We start from the raw sequence: 21,918 nt of genomic DNA on the forward strand, positions 1-21,918 counted from the left end.
GTAATTAATAAATATGAAATTTAATGAAAGTTTTCTTCCAAAATTATTTTTAAAGACATACATATTTTTAAAGACTACTCTTTTTCATAGTCTTTTTATTGCCATAAATGTGGTTAACATCTGAAATTTGCTTTCAAATTACAGATTTTTTAAAAGTATTTTGAAATGGAAGTGTCAGTTTTGTATCAAAATGGTAAAAGTTTGTGCTATGTTGTACTTTTTCAGAAATAGTTTATATTGGAGTTGTATTTCATTTTCTACAATCTTCTGGAAGTACTAGAATGATTAACTAGAGAAAGATCTCTCAGCTAACTATAAAGCAAAGATTTTTTTCCCCAGGAATTGAAGCTAACTAGTCATATAGTTAATTTTGTAAGTGTGTGATTGTTTAAGTACATACATGAATTTGGAGGCAGTATAGAGCATGTGAGAAGGTAGTCCATCTAATCTAGTTCGTCTAGGGGTAGAGCTTTGGCCGTGTGAGTGCCATCTCTAGATTTTCCGGAAACAATTTTATATGCCTTTACATAGATAAGATTCAGTTTGTGATACTTTTAAAGTGACACCAGAAAACTTAATCTTCTGTGACTTTGCAAGAATATAAATCTTAATGTATGTCAAACCCATCATATTAGAGACTAGAACCAAAATAGATAACAATTTTTTTTTTTTTTTTTTTAGGAATGTAGATTATTTTGCCTATCTGAAATGGGCCACCCTTAATGCTGCTGAAGAATCTTAGACTGGTAGGGAAAAGTGCCTAAAGCTTTGAGATTTAGGGATTAAATTTGTAATCTTTTCTTTCTGGCAGATGACATAGAGCCCATTAGGTCTATGTTCTAACTGTGTTCTAGGAAAGGATCCTACCATGTGGAGAATATGTATCTGGTTCACTTATGCTGAGCTCCACAGCCAACGCATTTCTTGAAGTAATTTTCTTAAACTTAATCACCTGGAAAGGGACAGCGATACAGTAGTAATAAATAGGTTGAGACATAAGAATGGGTCAACACGAAAAGGAAAAGCTAAGATATGGACTGGCTTCACTGCAGACCCCCTCAGCCTAAATTTCTTTACCATTTATGGGAATAGTGTAACAATAAAATATCAAATGTAAATAGAATTGGCTAGCATGTACAGACTGTGCACATGTACTAATTCTCATAAGAACCGTATGAAATGTAGATGAGAAAACTGAGAAATTTAAGTACCTCTCATAAATTCAGTCAGTTAGCTAGTAAGTGACATGGTTTGGATTTATTCCCAGATCTTGCAATGCAAAATGAAATGAGGAAAGGGTGAATAAAAAATGTTGCGCCAGAAGTTCAACAGACTCTTTGGGTGAGCTTGGGCAACCATGATCACAGTTTTATGTGGCCATTAAAGGTTAGATTCCTGGATTGAGATCCCACAGCTCCAGTTTGTACATGTTCTTTAAGGAACAAACTGAGCTTCAGGTACCCAGGACTGACTTCATTTGCTTCCTCCTCCTTCTCTAAGTTAGCCCCACCTCTGCTGAGTAGATTCCTGGTATCAACCATTTAACAAAGAGCTCCCGTTCTAAGATGCTGTTATTTTGTGTGATATCCAACCACTATCGTCCCTATCCCTTCCATCAAGACAAGTTTCCTGATCAAAGCAAAATCATGACTACATCTAAGTAAGTCAGACTGTAAATGACAGTCTTAGCTTACCACTGCATGTGATCATTTTATGCATTCAGTTTTAGTCTTCTCTTCCTATCACTGTTGTTCTGTTATGCCTTATATTTTTAAGGCTTTGAGGGGGTTAATGTGTTTTCTCATTTAATAAAATGACACTCTTAGCACAGCTTTGCATACAATTAGGAACTAAACGAATTCTTACAGTGACATTATTTATTTTTAAGCTTACAATTATTTATTTAATTTTATTTCATTTGAATGCCGTAACATTTAGCCAGAGTGCTAGGTCATTTTCGTTTGCAGCTGTACAAAATGATTTTTTTTATGGGGTAGTTTTGTCCAAATAAAGAAAATTACATAATCTCGATAAAGAGATGATTTGATACATGGCATAAAGTTCCTCTTTATACGATTCTTGGCACATTTATATCTGCTTCATCACCATACTCGTTATATTAGATGAAAACTGACGTTCCTTCTATACATAACTGACTTGCTCTTCAGTTTTGTCACCTTCATTTTCTGTGAGGAGAAGTGTATCTAGTAGAATGATTGATGAAGACTGAATAGTTGAACTGCAGAGCCTCATTGGGCTTTGGTACATGGCAGGATTAATCCCTTTTCGCATTCCATGTTTCATGAAAAACTTAGAGTTCTCTGCCATCGGGTTTCGAAAGTAGATATTGCTGGAGCATTTTCTGACAGTTTTTACTGATTTTGTGGCATGGTAATTGCAGGTGATGTATCGGCCAAATGCATTCCGAAATGTCTTGTTGAAGAGGGTGTAGACCAAAGGATTCACCCCTGAGGAAACATAGCCTATCCACACAAATATCTCCAGGAGCATTTGGAGAGTAGTCTGGTTGCAGGAATCACATAAAACGAAAGTTATATTTGTAATAAAAAAGGGGCACCACATAAGCAAAAAGAGAAAAAAAACAATCCCTAGAACCTTGGAGGCTCTCTGTTCATTGGAAATGGTCTGCACTGACTTTTTTCCAACTGTCGACATTCTTCGCATGAGTAGATCATTCTTTGAGTTGGGCAGGGTTTTGTCCTTGTGAGTACCATCCAGCATTGCCACCTTTTCAGGTGATGAGCAAGGTGTTTCATCCCTTTGGAAAACTGTAGACACTGTCAGCCATGTTAGGCGTTGAGGTGGCTTGTTTTTGACCAAGTAAGCTTTCTTCTGTAAAGCGTGGATAGTGAGAAAGTAGGTGACAATCATGATTGCCAGAGGTGTAAAGAAGGAAGCCAGTGAGCCAAAGAGCATGAAGTTGCCAAAACGGTCCTTTGTTAGCACACAGGTGATGTTGCTTGGGTTATCCACATCAGTTTCTATGCCTTTAATAGGGACTGGAATGGCAATGCCTAAGGAAGAAGAAACGAGATAAATCTAGTTAATTTTATGACTTTCAACTCTTAGATTATGTCCTTTTAGACTTTATCTTAGTGACTTAATGTGGTTAGTGGTTAGTGTGTTGTAATTCCTGATACACACAATGCAGAATTGGGCAAAGCACTTAATCCTTGGAAGATTTAACCAATAGAACCTCAGTAAGCAAACCTGCTGTTTTTAAACAGACATTGATTACTGATTTCGAGTTTATAATTAAAACTTCCCTGGGGTGACTGGGTGGCTCAGTCGGTTAACCATCTGATTCTTGGTTTTGGCTCAGGTCATGATCTCACAGTTTGTGGGATCGAGCCCTGCATTGGACTCAGTGCTGGCAATGCAGAGGTTGTTTGAGTTTTTCTTTCTCACCCTCTCTCTGCCCCTTCCCCACTCTCACATGTGTGCATACACTGTCTCTCTCTCTCTTTCAAAATAAACTAAAAAAAAAAAAAGCTTCCTAAATCTGCAGTATGTCCACGAAATGGCAAAGAATGTGTCCATTTATATCTGTTTATTGATCTATCCCAGGTTAAGGAAAATGAATTCAGAAGAGAATTTGCTTTTATCTTTATATTCGATGTAGTTGACTTAAAGAGACTTCACAGTACGTTCATAGAATATCTTAATTCTGGATAGAGACCTGTTATCTTTGAGCTACACAGTTTCATTGAACAGACATTTTCATTTTTTGAAATTCATGAATGTCTTCATCTTTTCCTTTGATTTAGGGAAAACTAAAGGTTTCATTGTTTTTTTAAAAAAAATGCTACTTAAAAATTTGAGAGGATGTGGATCATAAAATTTATTTTCAAGTTGAGAGTTCCTCTCATAGATATGAAAGAAATGTATCTTATGCTAATCTTCTAATACTGTAAGTGCCATGAAGTAGGTAATTAAATATGATCTTGCCTAGTGAAGTAGCTAATTAGGAAGAAAGTACACAGGTGTTATCCTCATCCTTTCCCTTTGAAACAGCAGATCCTTAAAAGAAGTCTGAGTTAACTAATCTTTGGAAACCTGTAGAACGCTTGTGTTTTATGAATGTGAAAGTACTTCGTCATGTACACAGCCTTTTTATGGTTACTGAAGAACCTTTGCCGTAAATATTTTCCTCAAATCTATGGCTGCCTTTACTGTACTGCAGAGTTCAGTAGTGGTGACAGAAACCATATAGAGCCTGCAAGCCCAAAATGTTTACTATCTTACCCTTTGTAGGAAAAGTCGGCTAACCCCTGCTGTATGTACCCTGTTATTTCTAGGTAATCATTCCACTGTTCTTTCCCCCCTAAACCCTTCCCTTTTGAAGTCTATTTAATCTCCTTACACCACTCTGTTCCCCATCCGGGTCATCTACCCAGCCCTCAGAACATTTGTCCGTCTTCCTCAATGGATTCAGTGCTTTGCTATTGCCTGTCTGCTGGTCCGTTGCCGTTACTTTCCATGATTTCACCTCACTGATGACCCTTCTAACACCGTCATTTTATGTCTCTTGAACTCAACTCTAATTCTTAAAATTATTTTTAAAATTTTAATTCCAATGTAGTTAAACATACATTGTTATATTACTTTCAGGTGTATCAGCTCTTAGTAGTAGTAGTAGTAGTAGTAGTATTTTGGACTCCTGAAGCCATCCATAAGCGCTCTTAAAACTGTCCCATATCTAAAGCTATGAACTTTGTTTCCTATTTCCCTTTCTTGTCCTGCTACTCTTCATTACTGTGGAACTTCTCTTTCCTATTATCTTGACCTCTAGTCCATTCTTCCTTCTGTTTTCACACTCCATTAACCCTCTATCAAGGCTCACAATACCTGTCTCAACCAACTTGGTGGTCAGTAAGTTACATTTTCACTGGTACTTGGTTTTTTTTTTTTAATGTTTATTTATTTTAGAGGGAGAGAGAGAGAGAGTGGGGGAGGAATAGAGAGAAAGGGAGACAGGATCAGAAGGGGACTCTGCACTGACAGCAGCAGAGTCATCAGGTATGGGACTCAAACTCACGAACTGAACTGTGAGATTGTGACCTGAGCCGAAGTCAGACACTCAACCAACTGAGCCACCCAGACACCCCTTCACTGGTACTTCTTATACCCTTTTCCCCTTATTCTTTCATACCTTGGCTTATATGCCAGGTCTTACCTAGGATAACTGAACTCTTTTCAAAGCACTTTGCAGAATTTAAACCTAAACTAACCTTTACTATCCTCTGCTTTTTCTTTTACAAGGTTACTTAATTGTCACTGCTTCTACAAAACAGAGTGTGATGAAATGAACAGAGCATTGATCTTGGCCTTGGTGCTGAAAAGCTGAAAGCAGTCTTTAAGCCAACTATTTAAAACTTCTAGGTTTCTTTTCTCATCTGTAAAAGGAAAAAGTGGACTTATAAGATCCCTTCTGAAGCTATAAATCTGGAGTCTTCTTTTTATTCTTTCCCCTCTGCATACTTAACACTTTGTATTAGTCTAATTTATTATCTACCTTCCTTGAATATAAAGGCTCTTTTTTATTTATCTTTCTTTGTATTCTTGGTACCTAGCATGTCATAGGTACTCAAAGATTTGATCTGTTTATGGATTCATATGATCCAGCCTTGAGGTATCACTTCTAACAATAGGCTATTTATTGGCTTGATCATATTTCATGGTTTCAAATGTTTTAATTCTTCTTAAAGATCATTTCTCCTGTTTTCTCCCTGCCTTTGTCCCATTTCCCCACCCTACCCCAACACACATACGTCACACTGTCTTCCCTTTCCTCTCCCTCATTGCAGTGAGCTTACCAGAAAGATGTGGGTCTTTTGCCATGAGCTACTATAGTTGTCCTTCTTTGCACTTTAAATTTTGGTAACTGTTACCCATTATCTCCCATGCCCTTTCTCTAACTTCTTTTTGGGGGGCCTCTTCTGTTCTGTCAATCAGCATCTGTTCCTAAAACTATCCTCTCACCACTTGCATATCTGTCCATTCTGAATAGACTTTTCCTTGACCCTAACTTTCTTCCCAAGCCAGAATAGTAACACTCCTTACTTTTACCTCCAAACTATCCAGAAGAGGTTTGGCCCTGGTATCATCATTTCAGGAATATAAGGGTCATTTTCATTGTCTTGCTTTCTTGCCTTTTTTTTTTTTTTTTAACCAAGTGTCCTTATTAATGATTAGAGAGAGAGAGAGACCATCTTTTTCTTGTTTTCCTTTTAGCATTCCAGATCTCTCTTGATTTTATTCCTCTTTAAATTCTTTTTTTTGCTAGGAAGAAATGAATCCACTTGTCGGACTATTAATGTAATGATCATAGTAACTGTTGTGAATCTATTTGTTTTTCTGATGTTATAAACGGTTTGAGTTTTTTTATGCTATACTTGATGCTAAGATGGTCTATTTTAGCAGCTATCTTTGAGCATTAAAGATGAGCACAACGGCATAAAACAGTTTAGAAGAAATATTTCCTTCTGTAAATCATTTGTGAATATCACTTGCATCTCTCTTAAAATCTCTGATTAAACACATATCCAAAACACGTAGACATTTACTGACTTTAGTCTATACACATACTGGCTTCCAAGATGAATTTATGATCTTTAATATCCACATATAAAACATTTGGATTTTTTTCCTCTTTTCCTGTTTATCTTCTTAAATGTGATGATACTTTTTTTTTTGTCACTTGCGATTTTGCATGCTGCCTAGACCTTAATGATCTGTTTGACAAAAATGAAAACTGTTTCCAGACTTAGTCTTCCTACATGTCAAAATTAAAGCAGGAAGATATCTCAGTAAACATTGTGAAGATGGTTCCTTCAGAGCACATGAACTTTTCTCCGTTTTCACACGTATTGCTGATAGTGTGGGTTAGTAGCTGTATGATGACATGGCATAAGGAGCTTGTGTTTGTATATCAGTAGCCTGCCTTGACGTCTTTTGTTGGGTTTCACAGCCTACCAGGTCTGCTATATTTCCTAGCCAAATGGAACCAAAGACTGTTTATTTACACCACCCCACACACCCTGACATTCCCCACATACCTATTGAAATTAACCATACCACTGTAATCTTGATGAATGCTGTAGCTCGTGAGTTACATTGATTGGCCTGGATTGGCTTTTTGATGGCTATATAACGATCCACTGAAATGGCACAGAGATGCATGATGGATGCAGTAGAAAAAAGAACATCAAGAAATAACCAGGCAGGGCAGAGAACAAGTGGGAGGGGCCACACAGCCTCTGAAAAACAAAACAAAAACATATTCTCCTGCAAAGGGGCAATCTTCAATCTGTAGTTTCTTTTTAAAGTGATAATAGATTTTTAAACTTTTTATGTTATTCATCTGAAACTTTATGGTTTATCCTCCACAAGATGTTTAAGACAATGGAGTCAATAATATTAAGTATATTTCTGCAAATGACCCCTTTTAAATACATTTTCTATTTCATATAATAATTACAACACTCTTTCAAAATCTGCAGTTTAATATTTTTAACATACCATTGTTCTTTTGTCTATTCCTTTTGTGATCTTTTAAAAAGATCACGGGGCGCCTGGTTGGCTCATTCAGTTGAGCATTCCACTTTTGATTTCAGCTTAGGTCATGATCTCAGGGTTGTGGGATCAAGCCCCGTGTTGCGCTCTGAAATGAGCATGAAGACCACTTAAGATTCTGTCTCAGGCGCCTGGGTGGCTCAGTTGGTTAAGCGTTTGACTTCGACTCAAGTCATCGTCTCAAGGTTCATGAGTTTGAGCCCTGTGTCAGGCTCTGTGCTGACCGCTTAGAGCCTGGAGACTGCTTTGGATGCTGTGTCTCCACCTCTCTCCACCCCTCCCCACTTGTGTGTGTGCACGCACATTCTCTCTCAAAAGTAATAAACATAAAAAAAATTTTTTTTAATTCTGTCTCTCCCTCTCTCTGTAATGAAAAATTAAAATTTTTTTTTAAGTGAATGGGAGTCTCAGTGAGACCTGGGATTTGGGCTCAGTTCTAGCAATAACTAGCAGTATGATCTTTGTTTATACCAAACTCTCATTTGGTGAAATAATTAAGTGGAATGATTTGAGTTTTCTTTTTGACAGAAGTACTTCTTTAATAAAGTTTGCAAAAGGAATGGCTTCAGATCATTTTGAAGAAAAGTAGATTGTTATCCTTCTGTATTCCTTCATTCACTCCAGGCACTGGAGACTATGGTTTAAAAAGTCTCAAGTATTAGACATAGTACTTAATTTATGTAACAAACTCTTATAAAAAAGCATTTACTCAATATTTCATATAGTCTTGAGCACTTAAGAAATACTTTGAAAATTTTCAGGGTTTGGATATGATAACTATATTCTACATAGCTTTCCAATAAATTTACTTAGACAAGTATCCATACATATGTGGGTTTGACACATAATATATTATACACACACCCAGTATATATATATTTACAGTTCTAAAACACCTAAAATTTATTTTAGGGTTTGCCCTAGAATATTTCAGTTAGAATCCACTTTACTAAAACACATACTCACAGATTTTAGAACTTGCTATAAAAAGCAAATTACTTCTATTTGAAACAAATGTCATATATATGAGAATATCTAAATCTTTTTACAGTTTAACTGTTGTATGTGCACAGACAACATAAATTACTTTTGTTGGTTTTTCCACAATGATCTGACTTTGACAGGTATAAAATGATTAGGATAATTGAAGGAGGACCAAGATAACCATTTTAGGATTTCAGAGCACCAAGAAGAAACTCATCAGTTGTAATCTGTTTAAATTCAGGAATCCTGAGGGTGGAGAGAGGTTAGTATCCCAGAACAACAACAAAAAAGACTATAGTGTAGGAAAAGAGTTTTGAAATAGACTTGAATATGTTATTTTCAAAAGTATGCGAATTAATGTTTGAGAAGGCTCTGAGAAAGATTGTGTCTTGGGTCTTAAAAGATGCACCTACCTTTGTTTGCTGATATAGGTTAGGTGCTCAGAATGCCTCATATGAAAAAATTTATGGAAGACCTCTCAAAATTAATCAAGTATGGTAGAGAAATCTGTCTTTAAAAGAATCTAATACTATTTTTAAAGAATCTATAGTATTTAGATTTTCTGTTAAGTAGAAAGGGACTTTGGACAGTGAAAGACAGCAATGGACCTGAGCTTAAGTAAACTAAGAGTCTAAGTGAGTGAAAATAATGACATATGATTAAGAGAGTTTTGCAGTGGAAATGACTTGAAATGAGGCTACATTCTGTAGTAAAGTTCTACATTTAGGACTGAGTAGTAGAAAAATACTCAAGTCTAGAGCTACAACAAGAGATACTGATTATAGTTTTAAATGTGCCTATATAGGTTTTCTAATTATGGGTTCTTTGTCTTTAAATTAAGATCTGGAAAATTCTAGTCATAAATCTAGTAGCTGTGATAGGAAGCCACAATAGAACTCTCATGTAAAAAGGACAGATCTTTGGAAAATAGACTATTTGACCTACATATTCCTAGTTGTGAGCTAAAGCTCTTTAGTGCTCATTTAATTAAGCCTGTGAAGCCTTGTTAAGCTCACTTTCCAATAGAATGAATTTATTTTATAAACTCCAATTTTGGAACACAAAGTGGGTATTAAAATTAATGCAGATCACTAGAATTTTATTATTTCAGTCAGTACTTACTGCTAACAGAAGTACTGAGGCGTAATAGAAAAAGTATTGCTAAGTACTGAGGCGTAATAGAAAAAGTATTGCTAAGTACTGAGGCGTGATAGAAAAAGAGACTGTAATAGGTTTAGGATTAAGAGAGATGGATCTCTATGATTAACCTTTATAATTGCAAGTTTCATGAAATACTAGTCAGTAGACTTTTTATGAAATGAATATAAAAGTAACATGACTGCATTTAATTAACACATCTTTTATATGCTTGTCTAATTGCTTAAGTAGGTTCAGGTAATGCAAAAATTTATACAAATTAAAAGCAGTTATAGACATTCTCAAGTTATTCTCAAATTGTCTTTTCAGTTAGCATTAATTTGATAGGCTCAAGGACAGAAAAGTTTCTTACTAGAGTAACTAGGGGCACCTGGGTGGCTCAGTCGGTTAAGTGTCGGACTTAAGTTCAGGGCATGATCTTGCAGTCCGGGAGTTCGAGCCCTGCATTGGGCTCTGTGCTGACAGCTCAGAGCCTGGAGCCTGCTTTGGATTCTGTGTCTGTCTGTCTGTCTGTCTCTCTCTCTCTCTCTCTCTCTCTCCCTCCCCCCCCCCCACTCACACTCTGTCTCTCAAAAATGAATGAATGTTTAAAAAACTTTTTTTAATAAATACAAAAATTTAAAAATATTGGGTTTTGGCTGTCCCTAGAGAAAATTCTGTGGCTGTCTTTTTTTTTTAAGCTTTTATTTGTATTTATTTTGAGAGTGAGAATCCCAAGTGGGCTGTGCACTGTGAGTGCAGAGCCTGTCACAGGGCTCAATCTCACAAACCTCAAAATCATGACCTGAGCCGAAATCAGGAGTCAGATGCTTAACTGACTGAGCCACCTAGGTACCCCAATGGCTGTCTTGTTAGATAGTTATTTAAGATATAAATGTTGGCTCTTTGCCAAATATGACTGTTTAGGTTGGTATGATTTCTCATTTCATTTGAGAAAGCAATGTAGAAGAGGTTAAGAGTATGAATTCTGGAGTCATTCTCCCAGATTCAAATTATGTCTCTTCCATTTATTTATTCCTATGTCCTCTCTTGTAAAGTAGGGATATGGTGATGATGCCCATTTTATAGGTTTGCTTTGAAGATTAAATGCTGTACTACATGTAAAGTGTTTAGAAAATGTCTGGCATAGAGAAAGCACTCAATAAATGTTAGTTCTTATTACTATTATTATCTGACAAAAACTAGCCAAGTAGCGTAGCCATTAAAACACTGCTACTTAGAAATGTAAGTCATATCATTGCTATAAAATCAGTATGTTTGTCTTCCTGACTGCTGTAGCAAGAGTGCATGTATCCAGGGGCACCTGGTGATACAGTAGGTTGAGCAGCCAAAACTCTTGATTTTGGCTCAGGTCATGATCCCAGGTTTGTGGGATTGAGCCCCCTGCATCGGGCTCCATGCTGAGCATGGAGTCTGCTTGGGATTCATTCATTCATTCTCTCTCTGTCTCTCTGTCTCTCTCACTTTCTCTCTCTCACTCTCCCTCTGCCCTTCTCCCTTGTTTCCACGTGCTCTCTCTCTCTCTCTCAAAGAAAAAAATTTTGTTTCCAAAGGGGGGAAAAAAATGAGTGCATGTATCCAATTGAATTTAAATCTGTACTCTTTAAAAAGCATGGGAACATGTTTAACTGTTTAAATTTGTCATGAAAGTATGCCTTTTTAACTGTCTATATGTGTGTGTCTAACTATAAATAGCAAACATAAATAACTTATGTTCATTGCCATGCTTGGCTATTTATGTGTATTTATTTGTTTGTTTATTTTGCTTTCTTTTTAACTGGTATAAAAACCTAAATTTTTTAACCAGAAACTCCATTTCTTGATGAGATAGACTCATTTTATCTGAACCTTGCTTAATCTTTGGGCAAGTTTTTAGTTTGGAAAGCTGAATTATTAGTTTAGAAAGTAATTAAAATTAATATGTAAGTCTGGGATATAAGATATTTGCCTTTTGAGTATTTTAAAAGACTTTTTTTTAATGCTTTTTTATTTATTTTGAGAGAGAGAGAGAATGAATTGGGGAGGGGCAAAGAGGAAGAGAAAGAGATTCCTAAGCAGGTTCCACACTGTCAGCACAGAGCCAGACATGGGGCTTGAACTCACAATCCATGAGATGCTGACCTGAGCCAAAATCAAGAGTCTGACGCTTAACTGAGTGAGACACCCAGATGCCCCTAAAAGACTCTTTTTAAAGCTATCCCAAGAGGGCTGTGCCTTTAGAGATTACCAAGGTAAACAGTGTTAGAGCAGGACAAGGCCTAATAATCCGAAAAGGCATAGTTCTCAAAATAGCCATTTTTTTAAACCTCAGAAATTCTTATGTTTGTATCTTTATCTTCCAGAAAAGAGAGACATAGATCAGTGCTTCAGTCTTTATTATGAAGCTTCTGTTTTGTTTTTGTTGTCATTTTCCTATTACATTAGAGCATATAAAATATTCTGGGATTAGATGTCTAATATGATAGTGTTTTAAATGTTTCAAGTGATTTAATACTTAGGAAAATTTTTTTCTTGGTTTTTACATTTCCACTTTTCCAAAAAGAAGTGCTTTAATTGCTTTGCTCCCTCATTTAAGAATTAGAGCAACATTTCACTGCGTAAGTGAATAACTGATGTTTTTTTCTTTTACTGCTGTACATCTGTTTCATCTCTGGTCAGACTTACACCTAAACTAAATCACATATTTAAGTATATAAACTCTTCTCATACTCCACTTGCCAATTATTTGTGCCTATAATGTGTCCCTATTTGACCATTTAACAAGATATCTGCAATGTCAGTTTTAGCATATCCGTTTTCCAGACAAGATGATTGAACTGATGTGAGTGAGTTTCCTAAGCCAACACAGGAGAACCCGGATTCAGAGCCTGGGTTGTCTTGCTTTAAACCTCTGTAACCTCTATCTTTGAGCCATTTTATTTTATACACCCTCTTCCAGCTGTATGACAGATACTGTTCCAGCTATAATCGTGAGGCATGAGTTAAAACTTAAGTTATAAATAGACTAGTAATGATCAATGAATGACCAAACACTGTTATTTTCTCCTTTACATTTTTAATCATTTATTTAAGGAGAGAAGGGAAAGTCCAGAGAATTTCTTAAACTGTGAGTGAACATTCTGTCTTTTTGGTATTAGCACATGATGTTCTGTTTTCCTTTGCATCCTATTCAAGTATTTCTAATGTAGGCATTTCCAAGCCTTCTGTCGTAAGCTACTAACTTGTGATTGCATTTTTGGAATTACATGCAGGACAGTAAAAACTAGAACTATAAAGCAAAGTTAGTGCTCCCAGAGCATTGACATAGGTATCACAATTCATTTGAGAGACCATGTTGGGCCAGTCATAATCTTGGTAAAATAGAAATTCTATAAAAAAAAAAAATTCAGACAATATTGAAAAAAAAAATTCAGACAGTTTATGATCAAATAGTATATAAATCATTGGTTGAATAAAATACTCTGTACCATAGGAACCAGTTTTAAAATGTTTAACTTCTCTCCTTTTTTTAAACTTAGTTTTAGTAGAACATTAGTTAATGTAAAGTTTCGTATGATAATTTCATTAAATTTCCCTGAGATGACTAAAATCACTCATACCACTCAGTAGTAGTTAATTTTTTTATGTTTACAGAATTGGGGACACTGTACCGACTTCAGAAGTTTGGAAGATTATTCCTGTAATGAGAGAAAAATACACAAAATCTGTTCCTGTCTTTTAGATTTATTAGAAATTCTTATAAATGCATTAATTTAGAAAGTCTTTGTTAACATGTGAACACCTATCAAAAAATCTTAGTATTTGAAGTCAGGTCCCAATTTATAGTATGTGCAGTTCCCAATTTATGAATGTATCCTTTTGAAGCTTTTTAGAAGGCAGAGCATGTATTTTCTCATATCCTTTCTCATAGAAAAAGAACAGCGTTAAAAAAAAAAAGAACAGTGTTTTCAATAATGAATTTAATGCAATAATTTTTTTAAATAGAAGTTAAATTCCCAGGTTAGTTTATTTTTTAAAAATCGAATCCCCCTATAGAGCTTAATTACTGATAGTAAAAGTGTTTGGGACTATGAAAGATTTTATTTTGTAATTAAAAATTAACAACATTTGGGGCGCCTGGGCGGCACAGTCGGTTGAGCGTCCGACTTCAGCCAGGTCACGATCTCGCGGTCCGTGAGTTCGAGCCCCGCGTCAGGCTCTGGGCTGATGGCTCAGAGCCTGGAGCCTGTTTCCGATTCTGTGTCTCCCTCTCTCTCTGCCCCTCCTCCGTTCATGCTCTGTCTCTCTCTGTCCCAAAAATAAATAAACGTTGAAAAAAAAAAATTTAAAAATTAACAACATTTGAAAGAATGAAGTGTAGTTAAAACATATTATTAGGACAAAAATAGGAAGACATTCCATATATTTTATGTTAAAATATGTTGGGTTTTCTGCTAACATTTATTGGCAAGAATATGTTGGGCCCAAAAAATGTAAATATAAACTTAGTTGTCAGTTGCACATACCTACTATTTTCCTATGGAATACATGGAATTATCTCTCATCTGTTTTTGTGTTTTGTCAGGTCACTTTAATACTATGGAACTTTGCTTTTTAAGATTCCTTAACTATTTAGCTGATAACTTGAATATCTACCACAGTATTTTTTTGTATGTAGTAGATTTTTGATATTTTTGGACTCGTGGACTTTAAAGTTAAAATTTAGTTCTGTGTAACTCATTCTATCTCATTTGTTCAATATAAGATCAATTAAGTTTTATGGTAGTATAAGATGAGCATTGTAACATTTGCTGTATGCCTATTTAAAGAGTGATTTTACTGTTAAGTTACTATTGTGTGTGCAGAGAAAAGAGCTTGAATCAAATCTCTGTACAGTCTTTACCAAATATACATAAATGGTTCTATATAATCCTCATTTTATTTCTTTTAAACTTTATTCAGGATAAAGATCCTTTAGGTTCTCCTTTCGAGTATGATTTATTAATTATTTTCCATGGTTACATGTAGCACTAAATTATTCAGAAGGTTACAGATTTACAGAAGAGAAGGGGAAAGATAGACATTATTAATGATTAGAGAGTCAATTAAAGCAGTGGAAGCTTATTTATTACTGCGTGTCCTGCTACAGAATTTCAAGCCTGGATAAATGTTGATTTAGAATGAGAAGTTTTAACCTGTCACCATCTGATATTTGGGGGATCAAACACTTAATTTTAGATATCTCTATAATTACTTAAAAATGTAACATTTAACGTAAATATAATAGTTTAAATTGGAGTTTTTCTTCTCCTAATATGTATTCTAGTTAAATAAACTCTACTTTTCTAACCTGAAGTATTTTTATACTCACTATATAAACATAATTTCAAGAAGCCCTATCTGCTGCAAATAATCATTTTTCTTATGCAGTTAATGGATGGAATATCAATTTATGCCAGGCAATGAATACGTTAAATATCCTTTTAATTCTGATTCTTAGAAGCCCTCATAATTTATTAGAATTATTTGAATTTACCCACATTCTATTAACTAGAGAGGATATGCATAAATCAAAACTAGTTCATTATAATATCATTATCTTTTTATTATAACAAACTAATACTTTAATATTGAACTACATTTTATTGTAATAACTCAGGTTTTGATCACTGGTTGTAATAACTTATGTTTAATAATTTTTGATGTTATTTTAAATAACAATTTAAAGTCTGATTTTTCTTACATGTATCAAGGACCTGGATGGTCAGAAATCATAAAAATTAAACAGATGAATCATCTTTTAGAACACTGTGAGCCAGACCATTTCCTTTAGCAACTAAACATAGTATTTTCTTAACATGACACTGGTGTAAGAATTATGTTTAAGTCTAAAGTACACAAATGATAAATATAACAAGAATTTTAAAACAATTCCAGTTTTAAATTTGGGTTTGGTGATTCAAATTGGAATTTAGTTACTAAAGATTTTATCATTAATAAGTAACTCAGCACATAACTGTCACAGAAGTGTCCTAGCTATTACTTAGTCAAGGGAAAAATATATTAATAATGGGGAAGTTAAAGTATAGGTCTGTTCTTCACTATAATTTTTAGGTGATGAATGCGGAATCTATGAATATTGCTAACTTGGATGATTTTTTAAATGATGGCTAGGAAGGAGTAGAATTTCTAAGAAATTATTTTTTGCTCTTTAAAATTGATTATCAGCCATAGGAAATGATGGGAATAAGAGTCTGTTTACTCACTGTATCTTTAAATAGTCTAAGTTCACCTTTAAAGACTAAATGAGTATCCATTTTTCTAACAGTATATCACAGTTCTGTGGTTTGATGTCAGGAACAAAGTGAAATACTTACCAAACATTATTGTCAAGAGGGCAATCGGCATCACAAACAATCCAACCAGCAAATCAGCCACTGCTAAGGACATTAGAAAATAATTGGTAGCGTATTGCAGCTTTTTCTCCAGTGAAACCGCCAGAATAACCAGGATGTTCCCACCAATCGTGGGTATTATCACCATGAGTATCAGAAGAGCAGCCCAGCGCGGTTTATTTCCCTGTTGCTCACCAATCTGTTTCATTTCTTCTGGTATTGATTCTGTCTGTAATCCAGACCAGTTAGCAAAGATTAAGTGATCAAATGAGCTCCGCAAAGTGTGCTCAGGAATTCTGCTTTGTTCTGATATTCTATAAGAGAAGGCCATTTGCTGTTTTTGTGTGATTTGATCCAATTCCGGACAATGGTCAGCATGGTCAGTAGCTAAGCTGGTCATCTGCTTTTTAAAGGCATTGTACCCAGGCCACAGAAACACTCAAAAGCCAAAGTTGACTCCTTCCTTTAAAAAATATTTTCAGGTTCTCTAAAATGAGAGCATACATCATCTGTCCATTTCTGTAGGTAAGGCCCAAGTGTTTAGTCTTCAGCAGAGGCTCCACTTTCGTAAGGCTTAGTGAAAGAAACTGATAGCTGTGAAAGAAAGACTGTTGATTAGTTTCTCTTGCTCTCTCTCTTTTTTTTTTTTTTTTTTTTTTTGCTGTAGTGGTAGACTCCTGTTTGAATTTGAATGCCAGTGAGTTCCGAGTTTCTCCCTAGATGTATAAAATATGTGAATTGCATTATTTTATTTCTTTATTTTAAAAAAATAGTTAAACACTTGAGCTTAGTAGCCCTTCCCATCTGAACAAGTCTCTTGTGCACTTGTGGCAATGCAACTTAGTTCCATAGTCATATTCCTGATATGCCTCAGGTTATGAAACAGGAGATACATTAATTTTTTCAGTAGTCATAAAAAAAGGCTAGCTGTTTCCGACCCTTGAATGTCTTTTTACCTTTACTCTAGAATATGTACATAAGAATAGAAACATCAAAGCACTAAATAGTTCTGAATAGAACTTTTTGGTACACATTCACCTAGAAATACTTCAAACCCATGTAAGGTCCAAATAAATTATTTACCAGCTAGGAATCCTTGTTTGTAGTTGGGTTTATCTGATCAAGTTTATCTTAATACTGATGTAAATAACATTTTTATGAAACATTTTATAAGTCCTTTAGTTTGAGAGAAGGAAAAAAATAATTACTAGAATCCAAATAATTGTTTTTAGTAACTTTATCTTTCAAAGAAAGCCTGTTTCTGCAACAACAAATATTCTCCAAATTTATCACTTTACACCAAATTTCAAACAGTTCCTTCTTTTGGTTTTAAGTAATCGTTTTCTCCCTTAACCTCTCCAGTTTCCTTAGGAAAGGAGGGTAAGCTAAGAGGAAGGTTAAACCATTTATTCATAAAATCTGTAAATCCCCTATTAAATATCTCTCCTTTAACATCAGTAAATTTTCATTTAGGCTTTTAAATCACTGAATAGAAATGAAAGGTAGCAGTTTTTTTTGAAGAAAGAAAAAAAAAACTTTCAGATTATTTGTTAAATACTTACCTCGTATTGTCAATCTCCCAAGCATGTTATCTTATCTGCTCGGTAGACCTGTTTGCTGCTGTGACTGAAGTTCTCCCGTGGACTTATTCAGAGCCTCCAGCACTGGCACTTGAAAGCAGTGAAACAAATGTGTTGTATAGCTGCAAGCCTGCCAAGAAGGTTATTTCCTCTTTGATACATTCATTTTTAGAGAGTAGCAGCATTCATTATAATTCATAAAACCACCAGTTAAGTATGTTGAACCAGTTCATGACCCTATTCATGTTATGTTTGTAAGAGCTTTCTTTGATATTTGGGGGAATGAAATAAGCCTCTGTCATTCTAGTTTAAGATAGTTTTGTTTCAGATTAATACTGAGCTGTTTTTCCCATTTGAGAAAAAATAAGTCCAGAAATTCTGGAGCTTGCATTCTGTGAAGATTCTGCCCTGTGAGCCTTACAGTAATTTCCAGAGTTCTAGTTTCAAAAATGATTCTTATCCAGCTTTTATGTGTTTGCTGTGGAACACAATTAATTCTCTCTGGTTGCAACCTTATATAGAAGAGTGCAGAAAGGTCTGCATTCTACTTGTGTACATAGGTTTTAGCAGAAACTTTCATTGCTCATTTTTTAAACAGATGTCCTCTGGATTGGGGAGTCGGTTCTTTGGCAGTTTTTTTTTTCCTCCACAGATGTATTGGGGAAAGCATACAGAATGTAATGAAAATATATTCCTGCCTTATTTTAGAAAATTGATATAAAAATTTTAACAGCTATGCAAAGGTTTTCTAAACTGTAAGACTAGCTTATTAGCATTAGAACTTCTAGCATTCTCAAAATTTCCTTTTAAAAGATCATCATAGATCCCTCATTTTAATTTTTTTTTTTGACATTTATTTATTTTTGGAAGACAGAGAGAGACAGAGCACTAGTGGGGGAGGGGCAGAGATAGGGAGACATAGAATCCGAAGCAGGCTCCAGGGTCTGAGTTGTCAGCACAGAGCCCAATGTGGGGCTCGACTTTTGAACCACAAGATAATGACCTGAGTTGAGGTCGGACACTTTACCAATTGAGCCACCCAGGTGCCCCATAGATCCTCATTTTTAAAGTGTTTAATTACTTCCAGGTCAGCCATAGCATTTGTGCCCTTTTTCTGTTTCAAATTTATATTCCTTAGCTTGTGTGGAAAATACTTGATTCATTTCAGTTCTACTGAGCAGTTGAGATTTTGTTCAATATTTTTTTAACTCAAAATTCAGTATTTTATAAAAAATATTTGCTATGAATTTTGAGTATGAAAACATATAAAATAATATTCAAGTGGATTTTAATGTTCCAGGATTCTCTGCAGGAATATGGAAATATTCTGAAGCCCTGCTTTATTCTGAATCACAGTTTAGTACCTGTCACACAATAGGAACATTATATTCAATGAAAAGACTTGTCTGAAACAAGTTTATGTTTACAGATACCTTCATGTATTTGTGTTTATAGATACCATGTTTGTTTATTATTCTTTCAATGTTTATTTATTTTTGAGAGAGAGAGAGCGCACAAACAAAGGAGGGGCAGAGAGAGAGGGAGACACAGAATCTGAAGCAGGCTTCAGGCTCCAAACTGTCAGCACAAAGCCTGACAGGGGTTTTGAACTCATGAACCCTAAGATCATGACCTGAGCCAAAATCAGACGCTTAACCTACTGAACCACCCAGGTGTCCCTCTAGATAAAATTTATTAAAATATTCATGGAATATATTTTTAAAATGATGACCATTATTACTATTATACTACTTTACCAGTACTAACCCTCTCACCCACATTCGCTCACCTTTTTTTTAATCGTAAGTATAAGTAGTTAAAATTGGTGGTTGGATTATTTTTTTCTATTTTTAAATTAGTTTAATGGGGAGGGAACATAGCTAGTTCAAACTACTTGTTTGGCAATTTTGGGTTCTTAGAAGCGTAGCTGATAATCAGGAAAAAAGCAAAATGATAATAAATAGATGAAAGGTAGACAAATCTCTCAGTTGGCAATAACTATAAGCCCTCTAAAAATTCACGCATGTTAGATGGAAAGCAGCCTATAAGTCCTCAATCCCAATCCCTTTACATATATACTCACAGAAACATGTCTCTCTCTCCTCTTTAATGAAAATACCACTTGCACGTGGTGGTAAATCTAAATAGTACAAAAGAATGGTCAGTGATAGGGGCGCCTGGGTGGCTCAGTCGATTAAGTGTCTCTTGATTTCATATCAGGTCATGATCTAACTAATGGTCGTGAGATCGAGCCCTGCATTGGGTTCCACATGAGTGCAGAGTCTGCTTGGGATTCTCTATCTCCCTCTCTCTCTGCTTTTCCCCTGCTCGCACTCACTTTCTCTCTCAAAAATAAATAAAGAAACTTCAAGAAAAAGTTCAGTGATAAATTCACCCTTGAGACCGTTTTAACAAACATTTCGATGCCTACTCCATAAGTAGATTAACAAATTAAAAGGTGGACAAGCACTTTGGTGATAGCAGAAGGGGTCCGCTGAAGAAACAGGAAATACAAAGTATAGGCATGTAGGTCTACTCAGAATAGAGGCTTGTGGCTCACCTGTAACTCAGCCCTTCACAATTTTATGTGGTATAATACTTGCTACCAGAGTGGTTACTTCTACATATTTAAGAAAAGGTTAAGTCATCTTTATTTAGCTCTGTTTTAGATGGCAGGAATATGTGAAATGCATTTTTTAAAAGATTGCCATCCCAAATGACAATTATATAAAAGTATGATTCTTAACTAGTTGGATGAAATTTCAAATATCTGGAAACTTCATTTGTGTGGAATATCTCATTTACCAAGAACTCCAGATAAATTCTTACTAAAGTAGCTTAAAGTTCAGATTCAGACTCTAATAATTAGTGCATTTTTTCTAAAATAATGAATTTTGTCCCTGGTGCCTTTTTAATTAACTTTTTTATTTTTTAAGTTTATTTATTTATTTTGAAAGAGAGAGTGCACGAGCAGAGACGGGGCAGAGAGAGAGGGAGAGAAAGAATCCCAGGCAGGCTCCAAGATTTCAGTGCAGATCCCAATATGGGGCTTGATCCCATGAACCCTGAAATCATGACCTGAACCGAGATCAAGAGTCAGGTGTTTAACTGACTGAGCCATCCAGGCACCTCCTTTTAATTTATGGAACAGATTCTATCTTTGACTTAAAAGAGCAGTCTAAGACTCAGATTGTCTAAAACTGAACTTCTGCTCTTTCCCTCCAAATCTGCTCTATGTATTGGTTTCTTTATCTCTGGCAAAGGTATTTGCATCCTTCCACTCTCTTTTTCTCACATTCTGCATGTTATCCATCAAGAAATCTTGCTGGGGCACTTGGAAGGCTCGGTCGTTTAAGCGTCCAACTCCTCATTTCGGCTCAGGTCATGATCTCCCAGTGTGAGTTTGAGCCCGCATATGGCTCTGTGCTAGTGGCACAGAGCCTCCTTGCCATTCTCTCTGCCTCTGCCCACACCGCCCCCCCCCCCCCGTTTCACTTCAAAATAAAAAAATTAACTTAAAATATCTTGTTGGTTCTACCTTCAGTATGTGTGTATACACACACACACACACACACATATATGTGTACGTATATACGTGTATATATATATACACTGAATTTCGCCCCCACATCTACTGCTGCCATCTTACCTTACTAAGTCACCATCATATCTTGACTGGATTTCCAGGTAGCCTCTTAACCAGTCTTCTTTCTTCTACCTTTGCCCTCTATTCTCAGTAAAGCAGCCAAAATGACCCTTTTAAAACAAGTCAGATCATATAATTCCTTTGTTCAGAATTCTCCATTGGCCCTTAATTTCACTCACAGTAAAAGCCAAAGTTCTAATAAACTCCTGGCCTATAAAGTTCCTGTAAAGCTTTTATGATTTGGCCATATTCTTCCCCTTCTTCATGACACTCAAACCATTGGCCTTTGCTGCTTCGCAAACATGCCTGGCATTGTTCCAGCATAGGGATATGCATGAGCTGCATATCTGATGCACTACCTGATAGTAGTTTCCTCTACCTGATACACTCTTCCCCCACATAACCACTTGGCTTGCTTCCTCACTGCCTTCCTGTCCTTGCCTAAATATCACTTTATCATTGAAGCCTACTCTGAGTGCCATAATTAATATTGTTAAACGCTCCTCTACTGGCTCTTCCAGTACCCCTTACCGTGACTTACTTTTTTTTTTTTTTTTGAAAGAAAGGGGTTGGGGGGAGA

The 21,918-nt window shown here is 35.6% G+C and overlaps 2 protein-coding genes across 5 annotated transcripts in view; one reads left to right on the forward strand and one right to left on the reverse strand.

Moving 5' to 3' along the window:
• PSMD1 (proteasome 26S subunit, non-ATPase 1) overlaps window positions 1-21,918 on the forward strand; it is a 94,610-nt gene that overhangs the window by 31,240 nt on the left and 41,452 nt on the right. The window lies entirely within an intron of this gene.
• HTR2B (5-hydroxytryptamine receptor 2B) lies at window positions 1,849-21,536 on the reverse strand. 4 transcript variants are annotated; one of them, XM_053215942.1, is made up of 5 exons: window positions 21,342-21,536; window positions 17,675-17,822; window positions 16,095-16,706; window positions 7,080-7,280; window positions 1,850-3,035 (listed from the first exon to the last, which is right to left on the reverse strand). In XM_053215942.1, the coding sequence occupies exons 3-5, from the start codon at window positions 16,510-16,512 to the stop codon at window positions 2,143-2,145; spliced, it is 1,512 nt and encodes a 503-aa protein (XP_053071917.1). In that variant the 5' UTR covers window positions 16,513-16,706; window positions 17,675-17,822; window positions 21,342-21,536; the 3' UTR covers window positions 1,850-2,142. The 4 variants fall into 4 exon arrangements, with proteins under 4 accessions (XP_053071919.1, XP_053071917.1, XP_014943181.2 ...); XM_015087695.3 differs by lacking the exon at window positions 21,342-21,536 and having other exon boundaries at window positions 17,675-18,117; XM_053215943.1 differs by lacking the exon at window positions 21,342-21,536 and having other exon boundaries at window positions 16,095-16,828; window positions 17,675-18,117.

Source organism: Acinonyx jubatus, chromosome C1, assembly GCF_027475565.1.
Source record: "Acinonyx jubatus isolate Ajub_Pintada_27869175 chromosome C1, VMU_Ajub_asm_v1.0, whole genome shotgun sequence".
NCBI lineage: Eukaryota > Metazoa > Chordata > Mammalia > Carnivora > Felidae > Acinonyx > Acinonyx jubatus.